At 40.2% G+C, this 26187-nt stretch overlaps 2 protein-coding genes across 7 annotated transcripts in view; both read right to left on the bottom strand.

Annotated features, from left to right (window-relative positions):
* Positions 1-26187, bottom strand: part of Fife (regulating synaptic membrane exocytosis protein fife) — a 135560-nt gene that overhangs the window by 46922 nt on the left and 62451 nt on the right. The gene's annotated exons all lie outside the window — the stretch shown is intronic.
* On the bottom strand, positions 11653-13522 carry TfIIA-L (transcription factor IIA L). Its single transcript, XM_028183221.2, has one exon. The coding sequence runs from the start codon at positions 13130-13132 to the stop codon at positions 12164-12166; it is 969 nt and encodes a 322-aa protein (XP_028039022.2). The 5' UTR covers positions 13133-13522; the 3' UTR covers positions 11653-12163.

Raw genomic sequence — 26187 nt, 5'->3', positions numbered from 1 at the left:
ATATACAAGAACTGCTCGTTTAAAGGTATAAGATTTGACACTTTGTCTCATAGTTCATGTTCGATATGTGCACGAATCGTACATGTGATAATGTATTTATCTTTTATTATCCTGCTTTTATTCTTCCATTTTAATCAAACGCTCTTCTTCGATTAGATAGTTCGGCGTTTTTCAATGGAATTAAGGTTTCAATCTTATATTTCTAGGTAGGTAAGTAGCAGCATGCACGTTGTAATGTATTGACTCCGGTAGCGGCTTAACATTAAATAGGTCGTGAGCTCACTCATCTCACCCATTTAAAACGAATGAACGAGCTTGCTCCAAGAGTGATAACCAGAGTCCAGAGACATCAAAAACCTAAATGCCGCCACACACCTTAAGAGATGACTCTTAGCTGTTAGTAGTATATACCTAGTCAGGTCATAAATTCTGTCACATGTTTAATATAAAATAATTGAAACAAGTTTATTCATTATGTAACCATTCATATACCAAAATGAACATAACAAAACATAGATTCTTATGACACTAAAGTTTATTCAAAATGACCTCCGTGATTTTGAATACAGGCCTTCAATCTGCGCGGCCAGTCGTCTATCGCAGCACGAACGAGGTCCATGTCAATATCGGCGGCTGCCTTAATCAAGGCTGTCTTGAGTGAATCCAAATTGGGATGAGACTTTGAGCACGCCTTTTCCTCCAAGTGTTGCCATATCTTGTAATCTAACGGATTCAAATCTGGACTGGAGGAGGGCCAGTCTTCGTGCCGGATGAAGTCGATTTCACGCGCCGCCAGCCAGTCTTGTGTGCTCTTCGCTCTATGAGCTGGCGCCGAATCTTGTTGGAATACCCAGTGCCTGTTATTGAACATGGTATGAGAAACAGGTTCCACAAGGTTCGTCAGGACTGTATTTTGATACACAACTGCATTCGTTTTTACACCTTTCTCACAAAAATGTACCTCTGTTAAGCCCCAATAAGAAACTCCCAACCATACCATGAGCGAGGATGGAAAATGACCTCGTTGGACACGCGGAATACGGTTGCTCGCTTCTTCACTACTGTGTGCGTACACCTTATCATTTTGTTTGTTGTACCTCTCTTCTACGGTAAAAAATTTTTCATCCGAAAAAAGAATTTCCCGATATTTTTTTCCCGCGTACCGCTTCAACAAAGCGCGGCATCTCTTCAGTCTCAGGTCCATTAGACGAGCATTCAAACGATGTCCTGTTTTTCTTCGATATGCCCGAAGCCCTAAGTCTTCAATTAACACCCTTTTCACCGTGGTTCTGCTTAACCCCATCTGAAGGGCCAACAGTTTCTGCTTACGTTTGGGATTTCTTTGAATTCGCGCTGCTGCGAAAGCTGTGAAGCTTTTATCACTGCTGGAGTCCTAACAGACCGAGGGCGACCACTTCTTGACCTGTCATCTACACTAGAGTTTTCATTGTATCGTTTGATGGTACGATAAACGAATCTTTTGGTTATATTCAAATTTTTCAGTATGTTAAAAATTTGAATTGGCGCGTAACCGCAACGATGCAACGCAATAACTGAAACACGGTCTTCTTTATGCGTCCACTCCATATTTAAAAATGAGTAAAATTCTAAAAGTATACATTTTTATTTTCATGAACAATTCGAAATTCGAATTCAATAAACTTTTTTGTGGCCAGCATTCTAAAAGAAAAGTTTTTACTGTGTGACAATACTTATGACCTGACTAGTTAATAATGGCTGCCCTACCCTACAAATCGGAACGCATTTCTGCTTCGTGCTAAAAATAGGTGGGGTACCCAGAAGTGTGGCCTCACAAGACGCCCTACCACCAGTTTCGTCTCTATAGACTATTATTTATGAACTTCAATTATGAAATGTTTAGTGAGAGAAGTGTGTGCATGTTGTCCATTTTTATTTAAAAAAAAAACAAACGTAAAACAAAATAATTAAACATCGACAATCATTAGTGGCCACTGAAATAAAGCATCTTTGTCCGTGGCCCAACGAATAGAATGTCATTTGTAATCGCATCGAGTGATGTTACTATACTGGGAATCAAAATGCAAACAATTATCATTTTGTTTAAATAAATGCGCAGCCAATACGACGAAGCATTGCCTAACGCGAACATCGTGAATAAAAATGAAACTTGTGAAAATTTGTAAACTTTCACAAATATTGGTTAGCCCACGTGGTTACACCACCACCCTGCTTATTTGCTGCGATTGTCATGCGGGGAGGGCGGGGCAGCCGTTGTTGTCAAAAAAATTCTGAAATAATTGTACCCCTTAATGAATTTATTTCCACGTATTCTTATTAATATTACGGTCTATGTAAATATTACAGTACAGAGTAAATCCTTAGTTGACTTATCTTCGAGATATTTCATTAACTTAAGGAATATTTATAGGTTTTATAATTAAAATAAAAACCTACAGTGAATCATCCTTTCATGTTTAGGGACTTTCTGGCTACAGGCTCATTTTAAGGAAATAAGTATACATATTATACATGGTTTATTGGTTCGTATAGATAATTCACTTCCTAGTTATTACTGGTGGTAGGACCTCTTGTGAGTCCGCGCGGGTAGGTACCACCGCCCTGCCTATTTCTACCGTGAAGCAGTAATGCGTTTCGGTTTGAAGGGTGGGGCAGCTGTTGTAACTATACTGAGATCTTAGAACTTATATTTCAAGGTGGGTGGAGCATTTACGTTGTAGATGTCCATGGGCTCCAGTAACCACTTAACACCAGGTGGGCTGTGAGCTCGTCCACCCATCTAAGCAATAAAAAAAAATATGCATCGGTGTCGATAGAGTACAAATATGTACCATAACGTACCACCTTTTTTTTTTTTTTTTTTTTTTTTATGATTGAAAATTTACTGGTGGCCCGAAGGCCTTTCCAGTTTCACCAGGACAGGTGGGCGAGCAAAGGCTCAGCCAAGAGGGGCGGGATTTGCTAACAACCGCCCGAGCGCCTCCGAAGGAGACCTAACAACTCAAGAGCAATTGTTTCGCGAATGAATCTACTACCGGATCGGAATCGCGACCCGCTGAGAAGATCCGGCGAGAAACTCAGCGGGCTGATGCATGGGTTAGGTTGCACGTCGACCTCTTTGTCGAGTTCGACGAGTACGGTTACCGGGGTCCCTAAGCCTGCCCCTAGTATTAGAGCTGAAGGCATCTAATGCAACGGTTATTGGATCTGATGGATCCGTAAGGACGTGTCTAGGGCGTCGACGGTGACTGGCTCCTGCATGATCAGGATTCGGGGAGTAGTCAGCGGCGGCAACGATAAGGCGATTATCATGACGCATAGCCTTATCGAAGTATCGTTCCGACGCTGACTTCATGTATTTCCGAATTGATTCGAGGCCCAGGTCGTCGTGTAGGTCAACGTTCCTCACGAACCACGGAGCCCCGACAGCTAACCTACAAAAGCGGGATTGTAGGGATTGAAGGGTGTCTATGTGTGTGCGGGCCGCGTGAGCGAACACCACACTCGCGTAAGTCATGACGGGCCTTATGCAAGTTTTGTAAAGTGTCACCTTGTTCCGAAGGGACATTTTACTCCGCTTACAGATCATGGGGTAGAGTCTACCGAGAATAAACGCGGCACGGTCACGGACTGATTTTATATGCGGGCGGAATGTCATCGATGCATCCAGGGTAACGCCCAGGTACTTGACCTTCCTAGCCCAGGGTATGGGTTGTCTAAAGAGAGTAATCGGGGGTGTGAGATTCCTCCTCCTAATCTGGGAGGAAATCCGTGTGGAGCTTCCCCTCTGAAATAGCACCGCAGTACTTTTCGATGGGTTGATGTCTATGCGCCATTTTCGGAACCACTGTCCTAGGGCTAGGGCTGCGCTCTGAAGCTTCTTCGCGATTAGGGACTTATTTCTACTAGAATAGTAAACAGTCGTGTCGTCGGCGAATAAAGCTAAATGGGTCGGCGGCGACCGGGGAATATCGTTGACGAATAAGCTAAATAGGAGGGGTGAGAGGACAGAGCCTTGCGGGACTCCAGCTGTGAGAGGTCGTGGGGAGGAGCGGGTTCCCTCGACTCGATATCGAAAAGAGCGGTTCGACAAGAAGTCCCGTATGATGAGCACGAGACTATCCGGCACGCCCATGTTGAATAGTTTGAAAATCAAACCATTGTGCCAGACTTTGTCGAACGCTTTTGCGACGTCGAAGAAGAGAGCTCCCGTGTATAACGGTTTTGGTCGATTAAGCCCCACAAGAATGTGCTCCGTGAGGCGGTGCACCTGTTGAACGCATGAGTGATTTGTACGGAATCCGAATTGTTCATCGATGAGAATGCCCTTGGATGAGACGAAGTCTCTGAGGCGTTTGTAGAGCAGACGCTCATACAGTTTGCCTAGAGACATGAGGAGGCTAATCGGGCGGTAGCTCGTCGGATGATTTTTCGGTTTACCGGGTTTATGTATGCCGATAACGTCCGCTTCTTTCCACACCGCGGGAAAGATACAGTTCGCCATAGCGGCATTGAAAATAGATGCCAACATCACGATGAGTTGGACGGGTAGAAGTTTAATAACGCGGTTAGATATACCGTCGGAACCGGGAGCCTTGCGAGGACGTAGGTATTTGATCAAGTCTTTAACTTCCATCGGGGTGACGGGTGGTAACGCATCCGAGGGTGGCAAGGAGGCTCTGCGTTCTACCTCACTGTCTACTAATTCTACATGAACAGGGTCCATGGATTGAGTGCTGGGCGTGCACTGGGTTTGCAGTGTATCGGCCAGCAGCTCTGCTTTTTCATCATCATCGAACGCCGCGAGTTGGCCTGAGGGGCCTACGAGGGGGGCATAGTTACTACCGTATCCGATTTGAGAGTACGAGCTAAGCGGTAGTAAGACCTTTGGGAGGGCGCGAGTCTTTCTAAGAAATCAGACCATCTGGCATCTCGGACTTCGGCGATGCGAGACTTTACGTCGCGTTGTAGGGCACGCATTCGAGTACGATTATCCACGGTAGGATACCTATCGTAGGCGCGGATCGAGGCGTTCTTAGCTCTAAGGAGTTCCCTAATATCGTCCGGCAATTTGAAGCGGTGAAGGAAGTCCTCCGCTACAACTTGCTTCGATGACCTATTTAATGTCGAGGTGATGTGTGACGTTAAGATGTCTATGGCTTCAGCGGTATCCTGAGGAGACGGGGTAGAGTCCGGGCTAAACGGGAGCGATGGTGGATCAGATTCAGCCAGGCTGATGCCCAGCGTGTGCCAATCCACCACAGTCCTCGTGACGGGAACGGAATCGGGAGCGCGACCGAGCTTCATAACGACGGGACGATGGTCTGAATCTAACTCTGAAACTACTTCGATCGAGTGTAAGCGCAGAGTTACGTTTTTTAATAACGCTATGTCGAGTATATCCGGGCGATGCGCGATATTTAGCGGGTAGTGAGTCGGGGTTAGCGGAGCGACGATATCGAAGGCGAGATCATCGACTAACGCGTCAAGCCGCCTGCCATTCGGGGTTGTGGTGTGCGAGTTCCACCTGACGTGTTTACAATTAAGGTCGCCCGCCAGAATGACAGAGCTTCCCATGCCGAGCAGCGCCTCGATATCGCTGCTTAGAACGATCTTATCCGGTGGAAGATAAACGGACGCGATAACGATCGGCGCGTGTCCAGTCAGTGAGATTCGGCATACTGATGCTTCGATGTTAGAAAGCGCGGGGGGTCGAGTGGGACGCAGTGCAGGGCTCGTCTATAGTAAATGACGGTACCACCACCACGAGCAGTGAGCCTGTCGTTCCTAACCATGTTATAGTTCGCGATTTTAGGGTCGCGGCGCGCGGGCTTAAGCAGGGTCTCCTGCACCAAAAAGATGTCAATTTGATGGTCACGCAAAAAATCACAAACCTGATCACGTTGATTTGCGAGACCGTAAGCGTTAAAAAATCCTATCGTTACGGATAGGGGCTTTATTCTACTTATGTACGCCATTGATTACCGGCGGAGCGAGGGGAGGACGTACGTATTTAACGACGCGTATACGTCAGCGTATTCTTGCACAACGGCGATGAAGTGTTGTGCAGTGGAGGCAGCGCGAATGGCGTCACCTAAAGCGTTAACGCGCTCAAAGTTAATCGATTGAAAGAAGTCGATCGCTAGAGCAAGATTGTCGGACGCTGTCGGAGGGAAATTCGCGGGGGAGGGGCGTATCGCGGGGGTGGGACGAGTCGCGGGGGCGGGACGAATCGCGGAGGAGGGAGTTGTAGCCGTGTTCGTGTACGGCAGCGGTCTCGCCCAGGCCGAGCCACTGGGCACCGGCGCCGGAACGAACGCTGGCTTAGCCTGCGACACAGAGGGTGCCGAGGCTTTGATGTCTGGATGGGAAGCTCGGAGGCGGTTTTGGCGGGCGACGCGGCGATTTATTTTCGGGGCTCGGGGGCATCCGCGGTAATTTGCGGGGTGACCCTGTGTTCGACACAGGACGCAGCTAGGCGGTTCCGTCGCGGTTTTTTGATCGCGAGTGCATAGGGCCGTAGCGTGATCGCCTAAACACTTGACGCATCGGGGGCGCGCGTGACAGTTACGGGAAGAATGCCCGTACAGTTGACAGTTATGGCACTGGCTAGGAGTGCCTTTTTTATGGGGGGCTTCGACGGCGATACCGGAGAGCCTACAGACGGTCCGTATGTTAAAAATTTGCTTACCCTCGGGGGTAGGCTGGAGGGCGACTAGAACCATATTATATGGTTCCCTACCGCGGCCGGTGTGCATGCGGTGCACTGAATTTACTGGTAGGCCTTGTTCCAGAAGGTCGGCCTTGACGAGTTCGGCATCCAACTCTTTAGGGATGCCACGTATGACGGCACGGAGTTCGCGTTCCTCCTGGAGCGTATACGTATGGAAACTTATACGCTCCTTACGGAGGTAAGAAGAGAGGGCCCTATGGTCGTCGGGTGTTTGAACTTTAATTTGAATGCCGTTCGCGAGGTTACGGGCATTCGTGAAATTTATATTTTTGGCCTTAAGGGCCAGGCAAACTCGATCCCAAGCTGCCTTCTCCTGAAGGATAACCGGGGGAGGGGTCTGGGTTTTATTTTGAGCCACCGGACGCGGCGACGGAGTGGCACGGGCTGGGGGCGCAACGGGAGTCTGAGGGCGGGGGCGCGACGCGTTCACGGCTTTGCTAATTTTAGCGGCCGCGGGAGCTCGAGACTCCGCGGCACGCTTCTTACCCTTCTGTACCAGGGTGAATCCATCCGTCGATGAGGCGGGGGCGAGGTCGACCTCCATGTCCGAGTCAGAGTCGGAGCACGAGGAGGCGGGTGCAGGCGACCTACGAGCAAGTGTAGGTGCTTTAGAGGGCGCGACGGAGGCCGCGGATGATCGCTCAGCTGAAACGATGGTCACGGCGGACGACGCAGCAGCTTTTCTCGCCAGTATAGGCGACACGGGAGCGGCAGGCACGACAGAGGCTGCGGTGCTCAATGCAGAAGCTCTGCACGCAGGTACAGGCGACGCAGGAGCAGCGAGCGCGGCGGAGTCCTCGAGAGGGCTCGCAGTGTGATTGGCCTTGAAGGCCAGAAACTCTGAGGCGAGCTGTGGGTGGCGAAGTCGGAGGAATTCCGCGAATACAGCGTCCATGATCGCTGAGTACCCAGGTGGGGCGGCCCCGGGTCTTGAAAACACTCGCCTTGCGGCGAGGCCCCAACTTCTCGGACCTGAGCGGTTCTATTGAACACAGGTGGCAATGCGGCGCGATTACTACAGGACAAAGAAAAAGCACAACAAAACAGAAATTACAAAAAGAAACAAAACAAATAAATACTTGCAGGAAAACACTTTGTCGGCAAATGTTCCACGAACACAAAAATAACTAAAACAAAACAAATAAAAGCTTCCAGGAAACACACTTGGTCGGCAGATGTATCACGAACACAGGCCGCGCGAACAATGGCCGGGCTAACAAAAGCCGGGCGAACAAAGACCGGGCGATCGAGTGGACGATGAGCACGTCCGCACGTGACGGGTGCCTCTATCGGAATGAACGTACCACCAAGCAGCCAGCTAGCTTTTATCGTGCTTGTGATACGATTGATACTTGTAGTAGATAGTACCTACATAAATAGCAAAAAATCAACAAGCATGTCGTTACATAATGAGGTAGTTGTTAATAACTGTAGTTGCTATCAAGTTTTTGAACGAATAGAAAACGAAAAAAAGTGAATGGGTTGATCGAATGAAAGAATCGATTGATTCAAATTGATAAATATTTGAGGTCAATAAAACCAAACAAACTGTTGCAATGCTTTAATATTACTTTATTTAAGGTTTTGTAACTTTCGCACGTGTCCTATATTAATACACGTTTATAATTATTCTACCCAAATATAGGTAAGCTTTATAATCGGTATATACGTTATAAAATATTTCATGCTCCATAAGTTAACATTAGTAAATAATGTAATATATTATTATATACCTAACTTACGTAGGTATTGGTACAGTATAACAAAATTAATAAAATTGTCCGTCAAACAAGCGCAAATTTAACAGAACTCGATTTTACAATGCAATATTGGTAAATTTGTCAAAGGTGTGCAAGTATTAAGTAAGTGTTTAAAGATATATTAATGTTGCCTGCACAGTAAAACCGGTGGTTTTCCGGTCGCGGGTCATTGCGATTACGCACGGCGTGGCGTTGCACATACAATTTTTCCAAAGCCGTCTCACGCAGCTTTACATGGCAGATGTTTGTGTGCCATGCGCGGATTTTCGCTTTATATGACCTATTTTAAAATAAATTATATATTTAAAAAAAAGTTGGCGTAAATGGGCAAACTAACCCCATTTTTGCCCTGTTCCTCAAATGTTTCATTTAGCAAAATTATTACCAAAGTACATTGGGTAGTACATCGTTAAACGCATTCTCTTCCAGCCTAATGCTATGCCATGTAGTTTATAGCTACATGACCTAATAAAATACAACAATGTCTATTTTACCAACTTCTTCATTTCATCTTCATACTACAAAGTAAACAATTGAACAAAGGTGAATTATAATTTTGGTCTAAGTTAAAGAAATATTGCAAAAATTATTAAATTATTATTTTAAATTATTATTAGTACAATGTAATTGTTAATTAATATAACATCAATATTATGTATAAATATTTATTGAACGGGCGACCAAATATGGTAGGTACTATGATTACCCATGTCCTCTTCTTTACATAGTCAGTCCGGAATCAGGCTGCGAAAACATCCTAGGCAGTCTCTACTCCGTCAACTACAAGCGAAGTAAACCGCCCCTTCTTAATATGGTAACACTTTACGAACCTTGTATACTCCTGATCGTTACTTACGCGAGTGCCTACCGAGTTTCTCGCCAGTAGTTATCAATGGGGCACGATTCCGATCCGATGGCTCTTTCTAGGACTAGTGTAAGCAATTTGTTTCCGGCGGAGCCCGTGAACTCACCTATACCTACGTCCGGACGTAACTGGAATGATCCCCTAACAAATAGGTAAGGAAAAGAAAAAAGAACGCGAGTTTGGTACTCGATCACGCGGCCGGAACCCACATAAACTCTCAAAACTCTTCAATTTCGCTTCTTTAAGTTAGCCGTCGGAACACGGTCAACTTAGTAGGTACGTGAAGGAAGAAAATTACACGATGTTCTAGATATTATTTTCCCTAGCTAATGGCTGGTTGCCTAGGGGGCTATGCCAGCTACGCTCGGAAGGGTGTTCTAGATCTCTAATACATCCGTAACCGCATAAAACGTCAGAATGCTATTTCATGACAACATACCACACAAGTCGCGACCGTCGACCTTTTTTTTAAAAAAAGGCAGGATTACTGGTGGCCCGGTTATTTTCGTTTTTTTTTATTGCTTAGATGGATGGACGAGCTCGCAGCACACCTGGTGTAAGTGGTTACTAGAGCCCACCAGTAAAAAGTTTCAGTTTCACTAGGACAGGTGGGACACGTTGACCTAGTCCACGCAGCAAACTGGAATATTGAATGTTTTATCTAGGATAGTGCAATCAACCAGTACAGTCTTACAACATAATATATTCTACAAAGAATAGCTCGATTCCAGAGTACTTAATTATTGTTGTACTATACCGAGAATTATTATCTCGTTATACATTTTGAAGTATACAGGAATTTAAATTAACTACTGATAAGACTAACCATATAATTGTTTTGATTCAGTCTGACGCCATGACGTCATAAAATGTAATTGTTGATATCAACACTTTTTTTTTCCAATACTTGGAAGGCAGAACATCGGCTAGGTATACTTATTTATTCACATCGAAGGCAGATTTTATTACGGCTCTCTAGGTAACAAGTGATTACTGTAGCTTATGAAGCTCAGCAATGTCAGTGGTACAGCACAGCCGCTGCCTGCAGCAGAGGACTCCTTTCAAATATTTTTCAGACATCATAGCATTCGGAAAAATAGTACTGTGGCATTCTTTTCAGATTAATTATATGTGACAGTAACCTTTTCTAAATATAAACAACTGCATCAACTTTCATGGCTCCAACGGTCTCGGCATCAATTAATCTTATTTGTATTCGAAATGAGTCGAGTTTTGAAGTCGTCGCGGCCTAAAGGATAAGACGTCCGGTGCATTCGTATGTAGCGATGCACCGGTGTTCGAATCTCGCAGGCGGGTACCAATTTTTCTAATGAAATACGTACTCAACAAATTGTTTACGATTGGCTTCCACGCTGAAGGAATAACATCGTGTAATAAAAATCAAACCCGCAAAATTATAATTTGCGTAATCACTGGTGGTAGGACCTCTTGGGAGTCCGCACGGGTAGGTACCACCACCTCGCCTATTTCCGTCGTGAAGCAGCAATGCGTTTCGGTTCGAAGGGTGGGGTAGCCGTTGTAACTATACTTGAGACCTTAGAACTTGTATCTCGAGGTGTGTGGCGCATTTACGTTGTTGATGTCTATGGGCTCCAGAAACCACTTAACACCAGAAGGGCTGTGAGCTAGTCCATCCATCTAAGCAAAAAAAAAAAAAACTCAAACATCTGCTTTAAAATACATGGATAGATTACTAAGCCAGTGAAATCATGAAGAAGAAAAAACAATATTCTAATGTGACTAATAAAAATAATAGGTTGATCATTGTGAACAACTGCACTATGTTTTGAAATTTACCATACTTTTTTAAAGCAGCCTAACTGATTTTTTTTACATTAGAAACATGATGACTCTCCTTCTGTAAAAATAGCTTTCATATGAGTTTGTGTGTAGTTATTTTTCCTTTTAAGTCTTAATATTAAGAGTTCAATTTAATTCGTTATTAAAATAAAACCCCCTAAACATTGTCTATAATATATTAGAAATAATTACATTTTAAAGTATCATGCCCTTGCAGTCCTTGCCCATTGTTGAGATATAGAAATTAAAAAAAAAACCAAATTAATTGTTTGTTTCTAATAAGGACTATTTGTTTGATATTTAAATTATCTTTGATCTAATATACTCTGTAATAAATATTTTTTTCATTTTTAAAGAGGAAATTTAACTCATTTTCATTAAATTTAAAAGTTGTTTGTTTATTATTGCATTATATTTTTTGTGAAAACAAATGAAATTAAGGACATTTTCAATATTATAAAAAAAAACATGGGTCATGTGTCACATTTATTGTAATTTTAATGGTGGCATTTAAATTAAAGAGCATCAACTTAAGAGATAACAAAATTATTCACAAACTTCTTTTGTATTGTACATTATTAATACCCAATAAGTCAAGATATGTATCTCGATATTAGAAGCACAAAGTCACATAAATATCTTTCATTTAGATTTTTTTTAGTGTTTTTTTTTGTAAGTATAGTAGTAAGTAGTAGTCTCAGTAGTGTACAAAAAACACACTAATGGGAAGTGAGACTGAAGGAGCTTGGTAGAGTTTTTTACTATTGGTAATACTAGTGTCTTAGAAAACTTCAAATCTACCTACGAAAGATTGTTTTTTTTTTCATAATTTGTTTAACAATCTTGTCCTAAACTTGTTACACAGATATCTGCCATACAGACATCAAATTACATGTCGAAATAACGAAATAATAATTATGAGACCTTAAGCCCTAATTCCGAGATATAACAAATAATTTTCTATAAAATACACACTGTCTATAATCACCATTCCGCATCACCATTAGCCTTTTGGAATACATAATCCTTTCCAGCTAGATTCATGATTCCATCTTTGAGATAGAACTTCCACCTATTGCGACTGCGTGTAATTTTATCATATTGGCAAACAACTACATTATCAGTATCAAACATGTCCCCTGGCTCCTCATCAGATACATCATCACCGGAATTTAGGGGTTCTTCTTCAGCACCACCACTTTCATTTTGTTCTTCTTCTTCTTCTTCTGCCCGCTCTTCGGGAGAATCGTCATCATCATCATCATCTGCTGCACCGTCTTCTGAACCATCACCTACGTTTGAGCCATCCTCATCAGAAGAGTCCAGAGCACCATCTAAAGAGAAAGGAGCAGCTCCACTGCGGCCGCCTCCGCCGCTGTCAAAATCACTTTTTTGTCCTGCTAAAGCTGAGTTGATATGTTGTTGCAGTAAAGTAGCAGCTAGAGGTTGCGGAAGGCTAATGGTAGCATTTATTATAGGACCTGTTAAGACCTGATGCAGTTTGTTGCCGTTCAGAGCTGATGCTGGAATTTGAATGGTAAATGAACGAGGTTGGGACCCTGGAACTCCAGGTTGAGCAGGTAATGTAAGCTGAACTGGCACTTTATTATTAGGGTCTAGAATATGATGAGTATGCGTTCCAGCTACACTAGATGCTGGTGCACTATGTTCTTGTTGCCCCGAAGTATGTCCCATGTCAGTTCTTTTATGCACTACATTACTACCATTTACTTTTTGGAAATTCTGTAACACTGGAGGAGGTGGCAGCATCGGCTCAGGTTGTAACGGGTCCGTGGCTCCACTGGCTTGAAGCTTTGTCTTCCATAGTTGTTTTAGTTCTTGTAGCACTTGTTCGTCTACACCGTCATCTAAGAAAGAATTTCTCACTCCGGATATCACGTCGTCTACCACTATGTTGTAAAGTTTCAATACTGCGAGCTGACTCGTTGTCATTTTGCAATCGAGCTGTAGTTGAAATTTGTTTAACAGTGTAAAATGTTCACAGAACTAGATATTCTTGTTTCTAAATCTGTTTAGTTTAGTTTGGAGCCGATTATTTGTCTTCTGAGTTCACATCGCAACATTTCAATGTCAAATTTCTGGAATTCACACAGTTTGTTAATTCACTAATGTTGATGACCAATTTTTTATATTTAAGATAATATGTAGCTAAAGCAATTTATTTTAACTTTTATGACGTCCATTTACATAAAGAGAGACAAATTTATAAATTCACCATAAAAATTTTGACAATTGATCACTCAAACATAACCTACAAACAGAGGAAATATTTCGTAGCCTTTAAAGAAATAATTGTCTATGGTTCGTTGATTCCGACATTGAACGACGACAAAGATGGCGCATGCGTTATGAGTACGAGAAATAGCACCGCCCCGCACCGCGCCCCGGTTGATTACGTATTGGTGAGTTTGCGCCTTGGGTAGTTGCCTTTAAATTGATTTTACGGTTTGAAAGGAAAGAGCCACCACTTTAAAATTTCAAAACAAAATTGGCAAATCTAAAATTTATTGTTATAACATTGAATGATGAAATTTAAAAATGTAGAATTTTAACAAAAAACAGTATTCATTCAAAACAATTCGTTACAAGCCAATTTTAATGAAATTCATTTCTACTTAAACCATTGTTAAATAATATTGACTAATAATATTTATATTTTATTTATATTAAACTATTGCACTGTTGAAAACAAGCAATGCAACACTCAATTTTATCTTGTACAATGAAAACTTAAAGAGTTCATTCTTAATAAAACCGCTTAATAGGACGTTTATGAAACAAGAGTAACTTTAGACTTAATTGTTATTTTAGATAGGTTTTTCCGTTTTTCAGTGCTTGTAAAAAATGTTGATTAAAATTGGTGGCATAGACAATAACTGAATTTTAGTATTTTTGTGGCGGGAAATCCAAATGTTGGAAAGAACTTTTCGTCTTTGTCGAAGCTTTTCATTTTTTTTGTAACGAATGACGTTGAAGTTTTTTATTATATTTAAAATAGGGGCTTAAACTTATATAGTTGAAAAGGTAGTGTATATGCTTTCGTTATTCATTTGACATCAATCATCATCAATTCATTTGACTCAAGACATTTCTTTCTGTGACAGATTTTTAAAGCACGACAATTGGTAAGAAGGTATTCTAATGGAACATTCTTATATATTCTGACTTCAATATTATATTATAAATTTTTTAATATCAAAATATGAGGGTTACAGTACTCATTTACCTCAATTTTCTTTTAGTAAATATTGTAACAAACAAAATCGATACCAATGCCGAATGAAGCACGGTTTTTTCAGTTTATCAAATCAAACTTCTCTTGATAACACAATACAGCACATTTACCGTAAATTAATTAAAGGTAAATTAAAAGCACAGCTAGTTATTTCAGGGAAATAACGTCATCTGTCAGTGATTGGTGTGTATCTGTATAGTCCGCGGTCGACGCGGTTTAGTGGGGACCGTGTTGGTTTGTTCGTCGGCTAGCTATTTGCAGCAGATCGATACGTTCCAGAATATCATTACTCGCTCACCTGAAGTCTAAATTAACGTAGGATCAAACTAAAATTTGTTTACTATTCACTACGTGTTCGCTATTAATGTAGAATTTTGGTTTTATGGCAGTTCAAAAACCGTCTCTTGTCGAAGTTTGCAACATTTCGAAAGTTTCTGTTTTGAATGGCTTAATATACATTATTACTTTTTTAAATATTTAATAAGCAAATTTTTCCAACTATGTACAAGCTAGCAAAATTATTTGGGTCAATGATAATAGAAATTTATGTTAACTACAATTAAAATTACACTGCTAACTAAGAATACCGTTATACCCAATTTACATTGCTAATAATAACTGTGTTATATCAATCAAGGATAAGTACTAGAATTTTTAAGTGTCATAAATTGTACAATTAATAACTTTTTAAGTTGGTAAAGGTTTTAAGTTGTCCTTCTTTAAACGAGGTTATAGAAGAGTACCTACTTAGCATTAGGCAGCGACTTGAATATGACCTTGGTATTGCTGATGTGCATGAGCAACAACGATGTTATTCCTTCGAAGGTGAAGGAATAATATCGTGTAATAAAAATCAAATCCGCAAAATTATAATTTGCGTAATTACTGGTGGTAGGGCCTCTTGTGAGTTCGCACGGGTAGGTACCACCATCCTGCCTATTTCTACCGTGAAGCAGTAATGCGTTTCGGTTTGAAGGGTGAGGTAGCCGTTGTAACTATAATGAGAACTTAGAATTTATATCTCATGGTGGGTGGCGCATTTACGTTGTAGATGTCTATGGGCTCCAGTAACCACTTAACACCAGGTGGGCTGTGATCCCGTCCAACAATCTAAGCAGTAAAAAAAACATCTGCCTCCAAAGGCAATAAAAAAAGATGTTAGACTATCCGTTTTTGCTAACGTCAACAAAGATAAAATACATCCTACGCTAATACACATCGAAACAGACTATCCTATTCAACCTAGTATTTCTAGGAAAATGTCGCAGTGAACAATGATACCGCTCATAGGGTTATCCCTAAATCTCAATGTAATTAATTACCGCAGCATTTAAGTATTGCAACCAAAAAGTCTATATGACAGGCATATCTTCGATAGAGTTCGAATGGTTACAAATTTAGTCTTATCGTACGAATGATAAATCTCAAAGCGAACACCTGAGTTAGCAAAATTCTAAATATAACAATATAAGATCGGAGTCATGAAATTAAACTCGCGATTTCCTCATCTGTTACAAATCAGAATCAAGTTTACCCTATACCTACACAATTTCACAAATATACAAGTCGTAATATATATTTATCCTCCATATTCCATTTCGCAAATGGAGTAAATTTTACCCATGAGAACGCAAATTCCATCTCTCGATTCGCTGTTGTGCCGATAACTGTCAGCTATGTTTATATACTACGGTGAACATCATCAACCGATCGCAGTTACGATTTTTGAACTTATTTTTGTGACTTAGCTTTAACGTGTGAACAAGCTCGCGGCTCACCTAGTGTTAAGTGATTAACAGAACCCAATGACATCATAATGCCGTGACCTCGTCGCAAGAATAGGAAAGGACTTGTCGCTGCCTGGCGTGGTGGCGTCGATGCTTGATGGCGACGAGTCCTGGAAAGCTAAGCTCGACTTCTGCGAGTGCACCATCTCGCAGAAGGAGGCGGAGGGGCGCGTGAGAGACGCACAAGCCCGCCGCCGTCGAGTGGGGGCCAGGGAGGCGGATTTCGCCCAAGCCCTGGCCCTCTAATTGTTTCGGGTCTCCCTCACATGTCGGTCTGGGGACCGGCGAAGGGGGCCTAAAAAGACGACCGCCGGTCCGGCGTCCCGAGGGGGAGGGTATTGGGAGAGATGTGCTCCGCACTAAACGCTTTGCTTTCCCCCCTTTGCCTTTTCATGAGTTCTGTCTCATGCGAGGTTCGGACGTGGATTGTTGAGCGACAGGAAGTTTTAGTCAGTTCGACTCCGACATGCCTCGCCCTCCTATCCCCGGGGGAGGGCGGAAGACCGGAGATTTCCTACTGACCAAAAAAAAAACCGCACATGTAGACAGAAGTACTTTGTTAGTACAGAGTAATGTACATTGTACTTAAAACTGAGAAATAAGAAGTAATAAGAACGTTTGGTTTAAAATACTATTTATTCAATAGTATTTTGCATAAAAAACTTTCGCATTGAGAAAATTGCATCGTTGAATAAATACGGCCTGAAGCATAACAACAATTTGACCTAGTTTATGGAGTACCAAGTATTTTCAATAATAGGTGATGTAGATTTCATTGTGTTCATTTCCCGCGCTTCATTTAACAGGATAAAGGTCGACTTTGCTAGAAGTGACGTAAGCTAAAATGGAACTAAATTATTAGACTAGAATCGTTTTACCTAAGTAAAAAATAGCATCGCGTTCTTACATTTAGATATTTGTAAAAAAAAAGGATATGTTTTGTGAATATGTATTTCGGTTCACGGTAATTTAAAACTTTCAGTTGACAACAATACACATTTATTTAGAGTTTATGTATTCTGTATCGCCTGAGCGAAAGACGTTCGGTCGGATGAACGCAGATCTCTTCTGTCGGAGGAAAATAGCCTAAATAAACAAGACAATAATCAAAACATGTTATGAAAAATAGGAACTAACGTTACCTTGAAGTAACAAACTTTTCTGAGTTTATTTATAATAATAAAATTAAACGCCCGGTACGTGCTACGGGAATATCACTGGTGAATCATAAAGATTATAAACAATATTACATAAAATATACCGGTAACATGTTACACGGCGAACATAATTAAATGCGATCACATAATTTGTCAAAGAGAGTACCGCTTTTACTTTTAATAAATAGAGAATGTCACTTGAAAATGAATGATGGCTTTTGGGCTCATATCCTTCCTTTAGGAAAGGTCGGAACCATGTATCAAGGACGTTGATGAATTGACTTGATGTTTGTAAAATTCGCTTACATATTCATCTAAATTCTAATATATGTAAAAGGTGATAAATAAATTTGAGTACTGGTTGATCAATAAAAATATAATTGCCTGTTTTTGCAGAAAAGATTCTAAAATATCTCAAAACGCAATCACGTAAGTTATTTTATTTCCGAACTTAAATTATTACGACCCGTTTTCAACGATGTTTCTTGAACCAACGGACTTCTCCGTTAAATAAATTTCAGTGCCAAAAATCAGTAGATAAGTTCTAGTATTCACTAATTTATAGTAGGATTCATATTTCGATTGGGCGAGTATTATACGAGTGTGTCTCCAAACAACATTAAGACGGACCCAGGATTTCTATTTACCGTCTCCAAAATGTCCACATTGGTATGCTTTTTCCTTTATTGTACCATATTCAGTTCTTCGTCCCCACACAACGTCGAAGTCCACCATTCCGTGTCTAAAACGTATTAAAAATTGTTACCGCCCAATTTTGTATCTGTTTATTTTTTAGGTTAGACAAATTCACGCTCACGATACATTAGGCCATAAGAATGAGGAAGTCTGAATTGCGCTCCAACTGTTATCCTACGCTCTAAGCTAAAATGATTTGATGCGTAAATAGGGTAGGTAAGTGTGTACGGGCACACGAGTTTGTCACAAGAGTTTTGAATTTATAAATTAAAACCCTATAATGCAAGTGATCGAGGATAAGACGTTAATTTGTGCTCCGAGTTATAATGGAATGGAATATTTTAGCTTTCACACGTTCTATAACTAAATTTGGTTAGAGGTAACGACGCTTATAAAAGGCTACCTACAGCTGGAAACCATCGATCGAAATTATTGGCACTGTTTGAGCTTATAAATTTCTGTAGAGTTTATCTGTTAATAAAACACACTGATATTTCGAACTCATGCCTCTGCAAAATGTACTCTTCGTTTATTTAAGATTATAGACGTTAGACGTTTCTTTACTATCTCATGTAAGTACTGGAAACTTAAACCACTAAGCTAATTAATACAATATCAGAGGTTAAAGACCCTAGACCAGATCAATTTGTTATATTGTGATAGAGAGAGTACAGAGAGGAATCAAATGTATACACCCTCTATTTTCTGTGGTTAATTCAGCAACAACAAATCAATGTTATAAAAAGTAATAAATCATTATAATTTCCATTGTAACAGTTACGAGGAAGAAAAACTTTCGTAAAAAAAAACCAGAAGGTTAAAATTTTTGACAAACACGTCTCAATTACAAATTACAAAACCAACGGGTCTTGCAAGGAGCCAACCAATTAACGAGATGAAGGTATTTTGTTTACAACAAAAAGCTAACAAACAAATCCTTCCTCAAATATAATTAATTTCGCAACAGAAACAACGCGGACGCTTCCTAAGCTTATAGGCGCTAGAATTTTTGAGTAGAAATGATGAATGCGACGACCACGATTAAACTGTAAATAAATCATCCAATTAAATGAGAAATATCTCAGAAAACCAGTGCAATGTGAAAAGCCAGTAACTTCATTTAACTACGTACCCCTTTTCGCTTTCATATCTGAAAGCGCAATTCTTGCCCGGCAAATTGACTGTTTATTGCACGGAGTTACGCAAAGCGTGCTTGTTTAAAAGCAATTCGAAACGTTTTATAGAACAGTACTAAGCTTTGAATGAAACAGAAAAATAGTAATATAGGTTATATAAAAAATCTTGTTGGCATCATATTATTTACAGTCCGTTTTTCTATTTAAAATAGAATACGAGCTCTGGATCTTTCCGGTGCTAAGCAACACAAAAGCCTATAGAATCTTTGTATATATATATATTATACCAAAAGAATGCCGCACCCTACTTTTAAACATAATGGCATAATTGCTTTATGTTTGAAATAGGCTGGCAACATCCCTGCGAGCACGCAATATTTCTAATAGTTATGTCCCACACATTTAAAAATTATCAAGTTTTATTTTTTTTACACGAGTTTTCCTTCATTACTTTTCTCACTGATTGACTTAATTGGTTCCTTGATTTGAGGTACGAACTATGTTACAATTACATGGCTACGACTACACTGAATGCTCCTTAAGCCACTCATAATGTTGTCTTTACAATAGCATTCTAAATCTGATTTATCACGGGAATATATTCATTTATTATTGGAACTCACATATAAAAACTTCCATAAAAATTACAAAAGAAACTTGAATTGAATGTCAAATACATAGTGAGATCTCATAAAAGGCGAACTAATATTTGCTATAAACTTGCTATTGCCCGTTATTCAGATGGAGTAAATAATTTGGAATAAACGCGATTCCGCAAAAACTAGAGAAACTGTGATTGGTAATGTGAATTATCTCAAGAATTGTTTGATAGCATTCAAGTTCTACATGATACTGTTTGCGTCTTTATTGTTAGGCATCTAAACAATTAAGAGATTGTTATAAAAAAAACTTCGGTAAACCTAGTGTTAATAATAATAATAACTATAATCATAATTGGGAACAAATCATGCACGTCATCCGGCCCCAAATTAAGATACCTTGTGTTATGGGTACCAGAGGCTGACACACTTGTATACACTTAAATATATACATATATAGATAATAAAAACCCAGACAAAAAGCAAACAAAACTGTTCATCACACAAATGTTTGGGGGATGCGGGAATCGAACCCACGACCCTCAGCGCAACAGTCAGGGGCGTTAACTAATGTACCATCGAGTCAGTCAAATAAATATGGTAAACTAGCCGAAATTGTATTTGCAATTTAGTTGGATTATTGAGGCCACGTTCATTTGGATTATTGAGTTTATGTAATTTCCTTGACTACCAATAAAACTGTGCTTTGATCACTTTTTCTTACTATTCCGATACAAGCTCGCATAAACTAGAAGAAGCAAAATTTGCCAAGCTAGAGAAAGTTACAAATTTCTGTACCCGCTTCATATTAGTACATAATTTATCTTTATGCATGCATTACATTATTACAAAAATATTCATCATACAATTTAGCTTTTGTACTGTTTTATTACCACGAATGTATAGGAAGTTACATATTTCCCTTTATATTTTATTCAAAATACATCCGCCTCTAATCTATACTGCCTCTAATCTCCTTCTAGTGTAGAATTGCAAAAGATTATAAAGGGAAATGAAAGCTTGATAGTTAATTTGCAAGCTATCGGCGGGGATTAATTGCTAATCCGTCGCTTACTGATAGATTCCCGATGAATTTTCCCACGAAATATTGATCAGGTACGGAAGATCAATATCCCAGCTTTTCAATTTACGAGTGGAAAATTCTAAAATACTTTGCAAAACAACAAAATGAAACGTTGAAGGTTAAAATTGGTTTGAAGTATTATATATGTGTTTGGATTTTTTAAGATTTGCGAGGTTTTTAATTAACCGATTACTTACCAAGCGACAAGACAATATAGTTATTCGTTCGTAAACAAGGTAGGAGGAGGAGTGGTAGTAGTAGTAGTAGCTCGTAGTAGGTCGGAAATATTATTTTTAGGACGTCATAAACGAACAGTTGATTATTTATTATTATGATTTAGGGAGGCCTATGTCCAGCAGTGGACGTCCATGGGCTGATAGAAAAAGAAAGAAAAAAACGAACAGTGAAACGATTGCTTCGTTTACAATCCTCAGTCACAGCATCTGAGTTTCTTGACGGATCTTCTTATTGAGTCGCGTTTCCGATCCGGTGGTAGATTTTGCGAAGCACTGCTCTTGCTAGGGCTAGTGTTAGCAACGTCACTAGATTAGAGCCCCTTGAGCTCACCTACTCGTTCGATGAATCTAGTATGACCCATTGAGGTCACTAGAATAGGTAGGGAAAAAAAACATTTTTTTTATTTGTGGTGGTAATAACAGTATCAACCATGGATGAAAAAAGCTGTGAGCTGTGATAACGCTCTCCCTGAATTAGAAGTAAGTGACTCTAGGCTTCGCTAGTACTATCGATCGCGGTGATGAGTGGTATGATGAGAAAAAGATGGGACCATGTTTATCATCAGTTCAGAGTCCCTGCCATGAAATAGCCAAACCATAGGAGTGCGAAGTCAAAGCCGCTTCCCAACCTTAAAACTGGTTTTATTGAATTAATAAGTATACCAAGGAAACTAAGGTATCTATCCTTCTTTTTCTTCTCCCTAGCGTTTTCCCGGTCTAGTGCCAGGGTCCGCTTTCTTAAAATTCTCCACTGCCCCTCCCTTCGGCATCCTTTTGGGTGAGGCTATCCTGCCCCATATCCGCCTTTACCACCTTCAACTAGCGATTCTTGGACCTACCGCGGGATCTTGGACCTTGTGCGTAGAGGTGGAGGCATCTATTTCCGACGTAGTCTTGGGGCCTGCATCTTATATGGCCGTACCATCGGAGAGGACCATCTATTATGTTAAGTAAACTGTGTTGAATAATTATCAGCGTCTATTAAATGAAGGTGATGGTAATAATAATGGTTGCAATTCGAAAGCAACAACATTAATTTCATAATCATGAGATTCCAAACTATACCATAAAATGAGGCGTGAGTGGCACGTAATTAAAGCCGTTTTACGAGCGTCTCTCATTTGTGTCCCTCAGCGTTTCTCAGGTGTCCAATTATCCGAAACGAGGAGCGTTTCCTCGTCATAATATCGACGAATTTTCATCAAATATATTACCGTTCTTATTTTATCTACTTTCAATACATTCCGTTACTCTAAAAACCTATTGAGCAAAGTTTACGCGGCCTAAAACAACTTTGCCCGAGATTCTAACTGCCGTAGGTACCTACTTATTAGACGCTCCGCTGGTCCAACCCGATAAAGTTATGAAAAATCTTATAATAACAGTATTTCACGGAATTCGAAATGAGATTTTATAACGACCTATTTAAATAATAGAATTATAGTATCTGAAGTGACAGAAGTAACTTTTGGGTAAATGGTTTAATATTTGAACAATAGTAAATTTTCTGAAAATATTTTCAAAGGATTGTGCGAATCGTGCCACGATTATAACGTTTGGGCTTTCACTTTTCGTAACAAACGGACGACTTTTGACAAAAAGCCTATCTATATACCAATTAGCATATATTTAAATTCAGGAATATATAATAGAATAATAAAACCTTAAGTAAGAGTGTCTCATGTAAGAATGTTTTATAATTTTGTGATTTTAATGTTGTATTTACATTCCAACTCATTATAATTTAGAAACTAGATGCACTGTAATAGTTTATATAAATTCTGACACATGTATATAGGCATCTCACGATATGCAATTATATGTATGTACTTACTTATGTAATTATGAAGTAACTTTTATGCAAACTGTACTCGAAGACGTCGAAGTTCCAGATGCACATATAGTGCTTTTATAACTTCTCCGCGTTAAATTTTATAGGAAATATGATAATGCACAAGTTTACTCACTTGTCAGAGAAAACTTTTAAAGAGTTTGTGATATTTGCTTCTTATAAAACGTATATAAAATTTTAAATAAATATTCATAACATACTCTTCATAGATTCTTCTTCTAAACGTTATAATTTTAAGTAAAATGAAGTCGAGCTACTAATCAAAAGGCAAAGCAGGCAGAAGTTTCTAGCAGTTCTTATGGCCAATGACCATACATACAAATTCGAGTTGCACATTTTTTCACGAAGCGACCGTGCAATTTAACATTTCACTTCGTAGATACATACCTACGTACGCATGTCTACGAAGTGAAAGACATGACACAATCTATACTTAATATATAAATCTACAGTGGTTTTTACGGATGTTCCGTTATAACTACTGAATCTTGCATCCGATTGACTTGAAACTTGGTATCCATGTAGAAAATACATGTACTTAATGGATAGGCTAATATTTATATCAGTATTGGACTCCCTACACCAGTTGCGGAGGCGTTAATGATAAGAATCTTTGTGGGGGTGAGAAATAATAATGTTAATTTTAAATTCCCAACGAAGCGGACGGGTACAGCTAGTAATAGATAAACCTAATTTTTATACTGTTACTTTCTTGATGTTGAATATAGCTTCACTATGAAGATTGTTTTTTCTTGGTTCAGTAGAAAATCGTAGGACTTTCGGCTACGCCTTGGGTGTGGTAGGCGGAACACGCTATGTTAGATTCGGGTGAGACTGAACTCACCCGAGGCAGGCTGGGAACAAGGTAAGAAGTTTCGCGCCCAACGCATGTTTCCCCGCCACCCTGTCTGATCTGGATGCCAAGGCAGTCGTTGCTGCCAAGATCAATGGTCCTCTCGACCGGCGGGCTATCCGAAGTGCACCCAGAATGCTATACATATATGTATATGATTTATATATTCTACTTGGTAGGTTGGTGAAAAGCAGATCAAGGGTAAGTCGAGAGTAAGAGGAATATTTCGCAATTGATGGACGAATCAGGGGTCAAAAACCTAAGATTCATCCCTCAAGATAGCTCTCCATCAGGGTTAGACATTGATGGAGAGATATAGTCAACCAGCTCAGCTATGAGGGAACGATTGAAGATGATCCAAGGAACCAAATATAAAATTAATTTTTTTGAGTCTTCCATCGGGGTAAAAAAAATCCAATACTATTATTTTTATATACATCCTTTTTTATAAAATACTTTATATACATAATAATTTATAACATTTATATATTAATGTAGAACATTTAATGACGTATACGATATATAACAAAAATTGCAATAAAATGCATTAATTACATATTAATTGTTGGCATAGAACCCACAGTAGAAAAAATAACTTACCTAATCTATTCAAGGATGTGCGAACGCATATAGCAGATCAAATAAACATAATAAACACCCATAATTTTCATTTCCCATTAACAAATATCCATGTCAGTCATTATCCAATATCGACACAATACAGTTTTTGAAACGTGCCACAATAAAAATCTTATGTTCGCATGTCATAATTGGCGTTCGTGTATCGTACGGCCATTGTCGCGAGTACAATAGTTTGACCCGGGGATAGCCAAGAGGCGTGAACTTCGCAACATTTAGCCTTTATTTGCGCTATAACGATGTTACACATTAATAATAATGAATTATGTATTATATAGACGGACATACATATGTACATCCTCTAAAAATCGAATCTTGTGTACCATTGACGTATTGTGATCTCGCCTCTGATGGTGCCGCCGTATTGCTTTCTTCTACTACTATGAAGCGATCACGCGTAGCTGGAATACGCGAAAGCTAATGTTTCAATGTAAATAATGTTCGACCTGATGTCTCAAGGCGGGCGGCGGCATTCATGTTATGATATCGATGGGCTCTGTTAACCACTGAACATGTTTAAATTCGAAACGTGATAAAAATGATTACGTTGTGCGTAGATAAAATAAAATAAATCCTAAAATATACAAAGGACCTTAAATGTTTTATAGAACTACTGATTACGCAATGGGTATAACCGTACGTTATACGTTACAGATTTATTAGTCAAGTTTGTACAGAGCAGCGAGTCTTTCCCTGCCTAATCTCTGTATAATCCACCCATTGAAACTGAGGTTGTAGCTCTGCGGGAACAGAAACACTAGAAATTTATGTAAAGTACGCACTTACGCACTAATACGAACAGAAAACGTTATGGAGATTAGTATCAAATGAAACAGAATTGAATTTGAAGTTAATGTTCGGTTATTTAATACGGGCATCATTTCTTCTTTATTCATTCGGACGTAGCGCACACACCGTCTCATAGAAAGTCGTTGCCATCATCGGTGGCCAGGAGCATAGTAAAGTTGTTGCATATTACTGAAGACTTCCCTCAAACCACTTTATATGTAGCACTTTTTTTCCTGCCTAAGCTGATAGCATTGAGAGGCAATTCAGCGTATACTTAGCTAGTAGGTGATCTCATGGGGCTCAAGCCGGAGTGATGCTAACACTGACCCTAGCAAAGAGCAGAGCTTCGCAGAATCTGCCACAGGATCGAAACGCGACCCACTGAGAAGATCCGGCAAGAAGCTCAGTGGGCTGTGTCTATTGGTTAATTCGCTCGTCGAGCCCTTCGTCGCAAGCGACGGGTTCGACGAGGACAGTGACCGGTGCTTGTGGTGCCTAAAAGCACCGTTAATGGATCAGGAGGATCCATAATGACGTGCTTTGGGCGACGTCGACGGTTTACCATTCGGTCTACAGGATCGGATATGTAGTTTCCAGCGGCCACGACAAGAGGATTCTCATGTCGTGCCGCCTTCTCAAAGTGGCGCAGCGATGACGACTGTAGATACTTACTGACGGAGTCGAGCTCCAGGTCATCGTGGAGGACCTGTGTGGAGGACGGTGACCGGAGTAGCACATGTAATAGCGCTCAGGAAATACCGCATAGTTTATTCTAGAGCCAAACGATACGTGCCAAGAATGATTTCTGGATATACACTGTAGAAGATCGCAAAGTTTCAGGTAATACAGTGAATTCTGAACCGGCGGCTGGTAGTGCGATAAAAAAAGTGATTGTAGGATCGTGTTCAATAAGTCTTAATAAGC

The sequence above is a fragment of the Bombyx mandarina genome, chromosome 11 (genome assembly GCF_030267445.1).
Source record: "Bombyx mandarina strain Sakado chromosome 11, ASM3026744v2".
NCBI classification, from domain to species: domain Eukaryota; kingdom Metazoa; phylum Arthropoda; class Insecta; order Lepidoptera; family Bombycidae; genus Bombyx; species Bombyx mandarina.
The sequence above is the reverse complement of the archived record's forward strand: the minus strand, read 5'-3'. Positions and strand labels throughout refer to the sequence as shown.

Excerpts from the sequence above, each read along its gene's own strand:
- TfIIA-L (XM_028183221.2), bottom strand. The coding sequence starts at position 13,132 with ATGACAACGAGTCAGCTCGCAGTATTGAAACTTTACAACATAGTGGTA.